At 38.3% G+C, this 13,025-nt stretch overlaps 1 protein-coding gene across 2 annotated transcripts in view; it reads left to right on the top strand.

Annotated features, from left to right (window-relative positions):
- Window positions 1-221: 221 nt before the first annotated feature.
- The window catches only part of PSMB2 (proteasome 20S subunit beta 2), a 37,982-nt gene continuing 25,178 nt past the window's right edge, over window positions 222-13,025 (top strand). The window contains exons 1-3 of one of the 2 annotated variants that reach the window (XM_056795134.1): window positions 222-457; window positions 6,779-6,901; window positions 10,101-10,171. In XM_056795134.1, coding sequence (XP_056651112.1) covers window positions 367-457; window positions 6,779-6,901; window positions 10,101-10,171 — 285 coding nt within the window. In that variant the 5' untranslated portion in view covers window positions 222-366. The remainder of the gene's footprint in view (window positions 458-6,778; window positions 6,902-10,100; window positions 10,172-13,025) is intronic. The other variant, XM_056795136.1, reaches the window with a different exon arrangement.

Here is a 13,025-nt window from a genome sequence, read left to right as displayed (position 1 = left end):
AGGCTCTTAATGAGGGCTGAGGAATCAGACCTGATTGAAGCACGGGGAGCTAGAGCTTAGGTCGGGATAGGCGGGGAGACGAAAAGGGGAGGGAACAAGACAATTTAGGCTCCGCCCTCTTTCAAACTGTTCTCCCCTGGGGCGGGCACCAGAGGTCGCGTAATCCTCTTCTCCCGGGACTGAACCGGAGCTGACTGCAAGCAATTCTCGCGATGTGTCGTGACGTCATCCGAGCGCGACGGCGGCAGCGCCGCCGCCTATTCCTTCCCACCCTGAACTGTGCTGTCTCACCCGTGAGCCGGCGGTGAGGAAAAATTGCAGGCAGGCCCGGCCGAAGCTGAGTCTCGTCCTGCCCCGCCTCCCACTATGGAGTACCTTATCGGCATCCAAGGGCCCGACTACATTTTGGTGGCCTCCGACCGCGTGGCCGCCAGCAACATTGTCCAGATGAAGGATGGTGAGCGAGGCCCGGCGCGGCCGGAGGGGACGAGGCGGGAGGAAAAGAGGCCCAGGCACTTTCCTGCAGCTATGTCCCCGGGAGCGCGGACTCTGCCGCCCTCTCTTCTTTGAGCTCCTAGGGTGGTGGGTAGATACTGTTAATGGGGCTGCCGTGGGGAGCTCGGCGCTCTCTCAGGGCCTCCTCTGTCTTGGTCCATTTCCCTTGTGCCCTGACTGGAGCAGCCAGTTTGGGGATAGCGGAAATAACTCTCTTGAGTTTGAAGTCAGAAGATCTCGGTTCAAATCCTAGCCCTGCCACTTTCTATGTGACCTTGGACCGCAGTTCCTTTTCCTCTCGGTTTCTTTATCTGCAAAATGAGAGCATTGAACTTCCTTCCAGATCTAAATGCTCAAGTCATATTTGAATGTATTTGAGCTGCAAGAGACAGTTCCTGTGGCAGAAACCTAGGTTTGGGGGCAGGAGGAACTCTAAAGGTCTTGACATTATTAATAACATGAAAGGCCATTTCTAAAGTTAATTTCTATTTTCCAAAACTTGGGGGGAGGGGGGGAGTTAACTTATTCGCAATCCTATGTAATACTGGAGGTATCATTATCCCTGTTTTATATTTGAACAATCAGGTTCAGAGAAGGGAAATGACTTAACTAAGATCACAGTGATCTTGTGTGAAAGCACAGGCTTTGGAACCCATATTCCCCGGCTTGGCCCGAAATTCTTTCCAGTCAGCTAACATTTACATAATTATTACCACATTTTAAAAATATTTTACCTGTATTGTTATATGCTAGGCATTGTGCCAAATGATGGGGATGCAAAAAAGGTCAACTATTCCCCCCTCTCCCCTCCCCTCATCACCACTTTGTCTCTTCTTTATTGATTGCTAAAATCAGGGATTGGAGCTGGATCTGTGATTTCAGTGGTATAGGGAATACCTAGATGAGCAAATTTCCTCTTCCAGTGGATACTTTTTGTGCTATATGTGACTTGCCTGGATCACCTAGGCACTATGTGTGAGAGGCAGGATTTGAATTCTGTCACTTTTTGGGTCCAAGCCTCACTTTTTTTCTGTCCAGCACAGCAGTCTCTCTTGGTAGGTGTGGTCTACTTTGTTTTTGAGTTCACCATAGGATGGACATATTAGTGGAAATTGCTTTGCCATTTACATTGTAATAACCCTTTCTTAAAACATTTTATTTATTTATTTAGAGTTTTTCCATGGTTACATGATTCATGTTCTTTCCCTCCCCCTTCCCAAAGCCAACAAGCAATTCCACTGGGTTTTACATGTATCATTGTTCAAAACCAATTTCTATATTATTACTATTTGCAATAGAGTGATCATTTAAAGCCAACATCCCCAATCATATCCCCATTGCACCATGTGATCATGTGTTTTTCTTCTGCGTTTCCACTCCCACAGTTCTTTCTCTGGATGTGGATAGCATTCTTTTTCATAGGTCCCTCAGAATCGTCTGGAATCATTGCATTGCTGCTAGTAGAGAAGTCCATTATGGTTGGATTGTGCCACAGTGTATCAGTCTCTGTGTACAATGTTCTCCTGGTTCTGCTCCTTTCACTCTGCATCAATTCCTGGAGGTCATTCCAGTTCACATGGAATTCCTCCAGTTTATTATTCCTTTCAACCTAATAGTATTCCATAACCATCAGATACCACAATTTGTTCAGCCATTCCCCAATAGATGGGCACCCCCTCCTTTTCCAATTTTTTGTCACCACAAAGAGCATAGTTATAAATATTTTTGTACAAGTCTTTTTCCTTATTAACTCTTTGGGGTGCAAACTGAGCAGTGGTATGACTGGATCAAAGGGCAGGCAGTCTTTTAATGCCCTTAGGGCATAATTCCAAATTGCCTTTCAGAATGGTTGGATCAGTTCACAACTCCACCAGCAATGCATTAGTGTCCCAATTTTGCCACATCCCCTTCAACATTTATTACTTTCCTTTGCTGTCATATTGGCTAATCTGCTAGTTGTAAGGTGGTACCTTAGAGTTATAATAACTTGTTTAAAGAAAGAGGTCGCAAGGTTTTTGTGATTTTCTTTCATTTTGGCCTTTAAACAATGAGGAAAGGAAGATTGATGGAATATTTCCAGATCAAGTGATTAATTTTTTGACTTGGTAGTACTGCTTTTAAATGGCAAGAGAGCTGGGAGGAATCTTTGAGGGTTACCTTAGTACCAGTTTAACAGATGGAGGAACTAAAATGCAAAGAAGTAAAGAGATCTGCCTATGGTCATGAATGCAATTCTTCTGACTCCAGATCTAGATCTCTTTTGAATAAATGAATGTATCTCCAGTTTCTTGAAGTTCTAAAGGTTCACTATTTTTTCTCTCATCACATGGGGAGTAGGAATAAGATCTGTAAAACTTTTCCCTGAGTTCCATTGAGCAGATCATGTTACTGTTTAATGGAATAGGACCTTGAAAGTGTTATATTAACGGACATTTTCTCAAAATATCTGTAAGATGGATTTAATCCTTAAATGAAAATGCTTCTTAATTTGGGAAACTTTTCTCTTAAAGATCATGCCCCTCCCCTAATACATATCACTGTCTTAAATCTTTTACTTTGGAAATGAAACACTTTGTGTCAAACACATGATTTGAGCCTTAAATAATATTTAAATTAGGATCATAAATTTAAAACTAGAAGGTATTTCAGAAGTCATCTAATCTAATTTGTTCCATTTTACAGATGAAATATTCTTGACCTAAGAATGATAAATCCTAATTGAGGAAAATTACATTTTTAGGCTACAAAGCTTCAGGAAAAGTGCTTTGCACATGGATGGTTTTCAGTATCATAATTGACAACTAAAAGGAAATAGTAAATAATTTATTTCATGTTAATACAGCACATTTTACTTTTTCCAGCATCCAGTTGGAAAATTGGATTCCAATATTCTAGTTTTGCTTAAGTACATACAAAAAGGGAGGAAGCCCACAGCAGCTCCCCTGCTTCTCTCTCTCCTTTCCCTTCCCCCTTTCAGTTCTGATTTGTGCTTTAGGTTTTAAGGGGGATACTGACAAACAAGTTCATCCAAAGGGAGGAGACTAGACTGGTGAGATATATGAAATCTAGATCATCTGAGGAACTGCTAGAAGAATTGGAGATAAAAGGAAGTAGAAAAAGTAAAGCTTTGAGATGGCATGGTTTGTGTTAAAAAATGGAAAGGTCTATGTATGTAAAAAACTAATTTGTCCTCCCTCCCTCCCTCCTCTCTCTCTCTCTCTCTCTCTCTCTCTCTCTCTCTCTCTCTCTCTCTCTCTCTCTCTCTCTCTCTCTCTCTCTCTCTCTCTCTCTCCATCCATCCAGAGAGCAGAAGTAGTTGGAGGTTATGAGGTTGATTTGGGGACTTAATAAAGGGAGCACTTTTTAATACTTATAGGTTTTCCCCAAAATAAAGTAGGCTGCCTCATGAAATAGTGACATTGAAAGTATTCAAGCAGAAGTTAAACCAGTTCTCAGGGATGTTGGAAATTGAATTCCTGCACCAAGGAATAGTTTGGATTAGAAGATTCCTAATATTCATATAATACAAAGAGTAAACCTTACTCCTTTTTTGTTAGAATCATATTAAGCCTATAAAGCAACCAGTGTGGGGAGGAGTGGTTACAAAACCCTTCACAGAATAGGGGTTTATAAGTTAGCTAACTAGCAACTTTCTTCCTTTAATGAAGAAGCCTGCAGTTATTTCATTGGACTAGTCTTTTCTTTAGAGAAAACACATTGGAAAAAGTCAAATGTGCAATGTTAATGTAAGAAGTAACTATCCTCTTCTAGTTCTGTCACAATAATGATACTGATTTAATACTAATTATATACAAAGCATTGCTGGATCTTGTAAGAAATAAAATTCCAGGCCTGGAGGAATTTACAATATAGTTAAGGAAAGGAAACAAAACTAGAGGAAGTTAAACAATATCTAGAGTTATCACAGTCTACAAAAAGAAAGTGTCAGAAGTGCAGAGGAGGGAAAGATCACTGTGGGCCATGAAAGCCTATTAGAGATAAGAGGTTGAACTGATTCTTAAAGGATATATAATAATAACATCATATCCATAGTTTTCCATCATTTTTCCAGGACTAAAAATTTGTTCAAATATAAGCTTAAGAGCTTTTTTATTTTCCTTCCTCCTATAATAGTTTGTAATAGTTATTTTTTCAGGTAGACTGAAGTGCTGAAAGTGGAAAGAACTGAGTTTGCTTTGACTTGCCATCTTTGTTCATTGAAGCTATTCAATGTATCTGTGTCACCCACTTTATTGCCAGCATGTTTTCAATGTGAATTAGATCTCATTTCCAAAAGATGACTGATTTCCTAAAGAAGAAGAATCATAATTGCTTGTTCAAGGTCCTGGATCATGCTTTTTATTAACTTAGCATAATATATATTCTATAATACTATGTATCTTGAGTCTGTTATCTGGTCCGTAGAAATGCTTGCAAATTACCTTGATTATTGCAGCCCTACTTGATTTTTTCATTCTCTGAATTCTTGCATTACTGAGAGCCTTTATAACCCTCTACACTTAGCTGTAATAATGTAAATACCTTAGATTTATATAACATTTTGAAACCATAAAGTATATTTTCATATATTCTTAATTTGACAAGAACAGCCCTTTAAGGTTAGGTAAGTCATTTATCCCTATGGACTTTAGTTTTTTCATCAGTAAAATGAGGGGATGGGATTCAGTGACCTGAAAGGCCTTTTCTAGCTCTAAATCTTTGATTCTATGATCCTTGGAGAGGTAATGTATAGTAAATAGGGAGCTGACCTCAGATCCTGAGCAAGTCTCCATATATCTTAGTGTCCACCAGTTTTTAAGACTAGTATAGTTTCAGCACAGTTTCTGATCTTCTGGCAGTTACCTCATCAGGAATTGTCTTTACTAGTGAAACCACACAGCCTCTTCTTTCTACCTTTCCTTTTCCTCCTCCCCTTCCTTTATTAGTATATAGTTCAAGTTTGAATTCAGGTGAAGTTATTTGCCCCAGATTGCACAGCTAAGTGTGGCAGAGCCTGGACTAGAATCTGTTGCACTGTGGTTTATAAGTCCTAAGTCCTGATATTTTTATATCCTCAGTAGTACCTTGCACCACACAGTTCTAGGCCCACTGCAGGTACTTGACATAACTTTTTACTTGTTTAAGTTCATTTCACAATGAAAAATAACATTCTTGAAACTCTAGCTTTTTTTTTCCTAAGTCTAATGACAAAAAATGTTAAACTTGTTTGCAAACCAACAAACTCCTTCACCCTATATAACAAATACAATTTTGGTTTTCTGTATTTCCAGTCCACCCAGAGATGACCTGGAAGCCACATATTAATAATTTTATATTTACATTTTGTGTGTTTCCCTCTAGCCCTATCCAACCATATTAATGGCTGTTTCTGCACTCAAATATTTTTAAACTGTTTAACAGCAGCATTATGCTTTCCAAATCCTATTAAAGGATTGGGACTTTTCAGAAGCGTTCAAACATGAAACATGTCTTCCAGGGAAGATTATTCAGCAGTATTTGAAAAATTGAAAGTGAAAGTGAGTCGGAAAGGGAGATTATGTTTTACTGAAATCCCAGCTTGAATATGAGGAGTTATGTTCCTTAGGCACTAGTGGCTGCCTGAATGTTGATTTCTCTAATCGGAACAGGAATCTGGCATAACCAGATAAGATTGGAGTATTTGGATTTTTTGGAAAGTATTTTAATTTAAATTATTGTTAAATTTCTCTTTTGCCTATGCTTTGGGGATAATACTAGTTAATAGTTTTATAGTGGTCTGTATTTTCAGTTGATTTCTCCACAAAGTTCCATCAGTACTTACTCTTTTACCTTTTCAAGGGTCATTTTCTTTTGATGATTTCTTAATTTAACTGTGGCATCATTCTTCTTGCACCATCAGATTCTCTCCCTTCCTACCATATCCCCTCAAAAACCAAAATTTGATTTGGTCTCATGAAGAAAATCTCCGGGCCTTAGTTATCATGAGCTAAAGGATTGTTTTCACACCTTTGGCATAATTGCTAAAGTTTCTTCACTGCATGAGTCCTGAACATATAAAAGTATTTGTTGTTATATTTAGGGTGTCTAGAAATTCTACATAATTTTCAGTAGCAAATGTCATTAATGAAGTATGCTTATTCTTGATGGCGTTCCTTGAGGGATGAGAATCATGCCTGACATTGTTGAATATTGTCTTTTTTTTTAATTCATTTTTACTTAAGGTTTGTATTTATTGGACTTGTACATAATTTGTGGTGCTGAATGTGATTTATTTTCTGAGCAGATCATGACAAGATGTTTAAGATGAGTGAGAAGATCCTACTTCTTTGTGTAGGAGAGGCTGGAGACACTGTTCAGTTTGCTGAATACATTCAGAAAAACGTACAGCTCTACAAGATGCGCAATGGTAGGTAGTCCTCAAGAGTAGGGCATTTGTGCCCTGGCTTTTCCTCCTAATCATAGAGTAGGAAGTTCAATCTTTGGGAGATGGTAATGGTGCAGACCTGGCTGGTTCACTTGAATTTCTCATCAGCAAATGTTTATTTAGCACGTGCTATTTATGAGATTACTTGATTGTATAAGTTTATGTTATTGCTGCTTTTTCTTACTACTAAAATGCTTGCTTGAGTAAATTGAAATAAGAACTGATTCAAAAACTACTGATAGGGACTTGAGTGACTTTTAAAAGTTCATTATTGGATTGAAATGATTTAGTTTAACAGTTTATATTGCTTTTCAGTGTTATGTTTCTGATTTTAATAAAAGGAACAATAGAAGTCAAGAAGCACTGCCCCTTAACATAGCCAGAATTTCTCCCCACATCAATCTCTAGGGAACCAAGCCTCACAGGCAGGACATGAGTGAGCAATGATGAGATGAAACCCCATTCAGGCCTAAAAAATGATGGCTTTATTAGACACAGCAAGCTGGTATGAGACCAGGATCTGACAAGCTCCTTAAGTTGATAGGTTAAGTAATCTTAATGCTTTTTTAGGTAGCTAGCTAACCTTAAGTTAAAAAGAAATGGCATAGTGTACAGTATAACAAAATTTGTAGTCAAAAGGATATGATAGGGGGCAGATGGGTAGCTCAGTGGATTGAGAGCCAGGCCTAGAGACGGGAGGTCCTAGGTTCAAATTTGGCCTCAGACACTTCCCAGCTGTGTGACCCTAGGCAAGTCACTTAACCCCCATTGCCTAGGGGGGAAAAAAGGATATGATAGAAGTATAAAATGATAGGAAAATGAGGTGTTTAGAAGAATAAGGACTGAGGGACACTGATGTTTTCAAGACCCAGGCTCTTGTCTGATGGGAAGGGCCAGGTTTCAGACACAAAGCACTTTGTAGAGGCAGTGTAGTAGGGGGAATTCTTCTAGACCTTGATTGATCCATAAGTATATCAGCATTGTAGACATGTGAACCAGAAAGGAATTTAATTTACATATAAAAGCATCCATTAATTGTATATAAAAGAATTCAGTAAGATGCATTAATATAATTTTCTGAGAAGCAGGCTTAGTTAACATACATGAAGCTCATATTTGAGAATGATTTGAATGATGTGGGGGTTTTTTGCATATCACATGCTTGGCACAGATGAGGCATTTAATAAATGCTTATTGAAGTGGGGAGAAGAATTTTCTTTTTGTGTATAAGGTAGGTAAATAGTATCTGCAACAGTATTTTTCTTTCTCATCTTAATCATTGGACACATAGTCTAATAACCTCTATTTTTAAATTGTTAGAAAATTATTTTTTAAATATTCCTTCTGTATATTTTAATATTCTTCAAACTATTTAATGATTTTGTGCTTTAAAATCATTATTTTTTCCTAAAGTTAATTTTTTTTAAGCTAGACCTTCTGTCTTAAGAGTAAATACTAAATATCTTTTATAAGGCAGAAGAGCGTTAAGGGCGGGGGGGGGGGGGGGGGGGGATTAAGTAACTGGCCCAGAGTAACACGACTAGGAAGTGTTTGAGTCAAAATTTGAATCCGTATCTCCCATCTCCATGCCTGGTTCTCTATCTATCCACTGAGCCACTTAGCTGCCCCAAAAGTAACACATTCAATTTCTTCCCTTGGTTGATTCTTTTATACTTTTCAAGTTGTCTCTCACAACTTCTTATTCATTTTATGCTTATATGTTTGTATCTCGTTTCTTGAGCCAGTGCAGTTGTATAGTATCACACTGTAAGGTTATCACACTGGTGAGTTTAAACAAGTTTGTAGATCAATTCATATTATTCTTACTGTGGCTACAGACTGCACCATTCCCCTCACCTTCAGAAGAGGCAAGAGAGCCTGTATCTACCCTTATCTCTAGAGAAGCAACTGTCTATAATGCCCTACCAAGAGTGGACCAGTAATCTCAATTTGACAAACAAAAGATAATTTTAAAAAATAAAAAAACATTTTTCCTGTCTTAAATGTCTGTAGCCAGGATGTGGGCTAGATGATGGTACAGTTAAATGGATTGGTAGCTAGATAAAGAACATACCTGGAGAGTATTTGATGATTAGATCACTCACTATGAACTTAAAAGGAGATCTGTATTTGAGTATCCCAGTATTCTGTCATTATCCCTTCTTATTCATCATTTTTATCAGCATTTGACAAGACATAGACTTGCTTGTATGGATGTTATGGAAATAGAAGAGATGACTAATTAATTGAATGATAAAAAAAAAAAGAATCCAAATTTTCAACAGGCTGGAATAATAGACTTAAACTAATGACATTAATTGAACAGAGACATATATAAAGCCTTGCATTTCAATTTTAGAAATCAGTTGTTAAAAAAATAAATTGTTCAAGTATAAAACGTGAGAGACTTGGCTGAACAGTTCATATAAAAAAAGAATTAGAGGTTTTAATTGACTTGATAGTTTACTATAATTGATATGGCTGTCCAAAAAGCTGATCCAGTCAGACTGTTTTAATAGAAAACTATCCAAAAAAAGATGGTAGTCCTATGCATACTATTAAGATCTTAGAAGAAATATTGTGTTCTATTAGTTTATAAACTAATGCAATCATACCTAATTTTGTATCTATCTCCCCTAGTGCCTCGAACATTGTTCTGCATGTAATAGGTGCTTTATAAATATTCAAGGAATCAAATACCATTCCGCACTCTTATAATACTCAAAACTATTTAATTTATGTGTATAGAATGGCTAAAAGAATGTGATAAAGAGAGTACTTAAGACATGACAATTGTAGAGTTTCCTGTCTTTGTGAAGGAAGATTAGACCATAGTTTTATCAGAGAGAATGAGGAAGATAAGAGAACCAAGTTTCAGAGAGGCAGATTGCAATCAAATGTAAGAATTATACTTCTAATACTTAGAATTGTCTACCCAGGACTGAGAGTGAGTTCCTCATCACCGTGGGTTTTTAGGGCTAGTGTAAAGGTTCATCTGTCAGGGATGACATAAAGAAGATTCCTTTCTGTAAAGATAGACTAAATGACCTTTAAAATCTATTTATAACTTTTTAATAGTATGGTTCTATAGTTTGAATGTTGGGCATTGGAGGGTCTGCAATTTGACTATACTTAAAACAGTTAACTTCAGCATAAGTGTGACTTTTGTCTCTTGCACTAGGGTATGAATTGTCCCCCACAGCAGCAGCTAACTTCACACGCCGAAATCTGGCTGACTACCTCCGGAGTCGGGTAAGGAGTACAGACAGGCAAAGTTGAATATGGAGGGGGGAGGGGGGGGACACAGCACATTCTTTGCTCTTTGCAGTTCATCTAAACATAAATAATCCATGTTGCTTCACCTTGATGTAGCTCTTCCCCTTGGCTTGGTTTGGTCTTTTTTCCTTTGGATTTATTTTATATTGTCTACAAATTTCCCAAGTGAAATCTGGAATGCACACCACATATTCACTGGAGAGGTAGCTTTAGTCAGAATATACCATTGCTTGCACTTGATAGAGGTTTTTTTAATTTAACTTTGCATTAATTTGTTTCTGTCATATAACTGAAGTCCCTACCATACATATTAGCTGTCTCTAAACCTTATAAATAATCCAAGGTTTCATTCCTGCTAGACTTATAAACAAGTAGCTATCCCTCTCACTGATGTTGAACTTCTTACTCCAATTAGAATTTTTCTAACTGGCACCATCTGGAATTGGCCTTCCTCTGTTGGATTTAGTTTAGTCACTGATTTAGTTTGTCCCTCTTCCACCTTTCAAAACACATTGTTAGTTATTGAATGTATGAAGATTGTGTATGACCATCTTATAGAATATTACCAGGAAAGTGTGTATGATTACTATAATGTGAATTTTGCCTCCCTGAAGAGACCATTTAACTGAATCTTTATCATATGACTTCACCAACCTATGCTTGTTTTCTCATCTGTAAAGTCAAGAGAACTTGCCAACCATAGAAGAGTGCTAAGAGTTTCTCATTTATAAGGCTTTTGCAGAAAAGCATTTTCCTTAATTTAGTCTAGGTAGCATCCCATTGGTACCAGTGGTGTCTGAGCCTTTTTAACTGATATGGAAGAGAACAAAATGGAAATGGGACTTGCCCAAGGTCTCTTGGCAAATCTTAAACAAAATTGAGATGTCTGAAAAGTCCTCAGTCCCAAATGTGAAGCCATAACTTCCAGGTGGAATGGTTTTCTGACAGTCACATCTCTTTTGCTTTTATTTTTTAAATTCTGTACCTTCTATCTTAGAATCAGTACTGTGTATTGGTTCCAAGGCAGAAGAGTGGTAAAGGCTAGGCAATGGGGATAAGTGACTTACCCAGGGTCACACTGTTAGGACATGTGGGAGCTCATATTTGAATCCAGAACCTCCCATTTCCAAGCCTGGCTCTCAGTTCAGTGAGCTACCTAGTTGCCCCCTCTTTTGCTCTTTTTAGATCATTTTATCTTATAAAAGCCATGCATCTTCACTAGTACCTCAAAACTCTTGATAGTGTTTGGTAGTATTTTCTTAAGCCTAAAACACATTGTATGGTTTGGTTTAAAGCAGTTTCAATATTATGTGCCATGCGAGCTTATATTATGCAGCTGCTTAAATTACATATTGCAATTATAAAAACAAATTGGGCAGGTGCTTTATAGTCAAGTCTAAGGAGATGATGTTGCAGCTCTTCAGGGTCATTTATTTTTGTTCCTCAAAACACTTTTCTCTGGGATCCTCTTGAGAAATGGAGCTTCTCATTCTCTAAGTTTAGATTGAACATCAGGTAAATTCTAGACCTGAAGGAAACTACAATTCAGGCACGAGCTACATTAGTTGGTGGAGTAGGAAGACGCAAAGAAAATATTTTGACTAAATGAATCCTCAGTAACATTTCTTCCTTCACTTTCCTAATTGGAAAATGAATCCAAATCCCAGCCATCCAGAAATTCCTTGTGATATTTAGCAAAATATAAGATGTGACTTGCTTTGTAAAATATCTCTCTGACTTATCAGGCAAATTCCAAATTCTGCCTTTAGGCACAATAAACATTTTGTTGTAAATACCCTGGTATTAATAAGTGAATTAAGCTCCTTTTAAAATCGAGATAAGACTGGCAGTGCTCATGCAAATGCAGTAGGTCCATTTAATCTTCTAGCAGCTGAGATGTTTGATGTGCTTAGCAAAAGAATCTCCTTTGTAAATAGTGACATGAAGCTTTAGTAAAGAAGTGGGGGAGGGAGAAAAGACTCTATGGTGATTATAAGGGATATATTTTCATTTGGCAACTGTCAGCTAGGAGTTTTACAGGTACCTGGTTTCATGGGTAAGAAAAACTTCTTGGAATGTCTAGTCATTAAAGTTAAGTTGATGATATTGTTAGATACTGGCATGAGATAGAGAGAAAAGATATCTTTTGAGTCAACTTTTAAATATTTTTATCAAAAACAAAAAAGGAAGAGAGAATATCACTTCTGAGGACCCTGTGGTTGAAGATGGGCTGATGCAAACCAATAATGGTAGTCTCTCGGTAACCGAGGATGACAGTTGTCTTTGTGCGTTTTCATCTATGGTGTATAGATGAGTGTGCACAAAGATACTTGTGCATGAAGGAGATTTAAGTGGAAAAGTCGATGCACAGAGACAGTCCCACTCTCTCGGCGTTGGAAGCCTGGGTCCAATGGCACGAAAAGTTGTTACACCTGGAGACTTCCTCAGCTGCATTGGATGGCCATGTTGTCTTTTGTGCTCCAACATGCCCTAAGCACTCCACAGTGCTTTGCTGCATCGCCATATCAGCTGTTGAACCTTCTTATTGGTTTCTTCCGTCTGTTCAGCCGAAGCAGGCTTCACATGCTGGGTGAGCAAAGCCCTGGCTCACCAGGGGTTGACGACGACGACGACCCGATGGCTACCCTCACAAAGTTTAGCCCGCCTGTCGAAGCCGTTGCCCGGGGTGTGGCCGCTGCCGCATGCTAGCAGCTACTGGGAGCCACAAGTGAGAGCTGGGTGTCAGGTGAGGGTCAGAGGCTGGAGAGTTGCCCTAAGAGGGCACGACAAGCCCTCCATACCAGAGATACTACCCCTCTCTGATCACCCC

This window comes from Monodelphis domestica, chromosome 4, assembly GCF_027887165.1.
Source record: "Monodelphis domestica isolate mMonDom1 chromosome 4, mMonDom1.pri, whole genome shotgun sequence".
In the NCBI taxonomy this organism is placed as follows: domain Eukaryota; kingdom Metazoa; phylum Chordata; class Mammalia; order Didelphimorphia; family Didelphidae; genus Monodelphis; species Monodelphis domestica.
The sequence above is the reverse complement of the archived record's forward strand: the minus strand, read 5'-3'. Positions and strand labels throughout refer to the sequence as shown.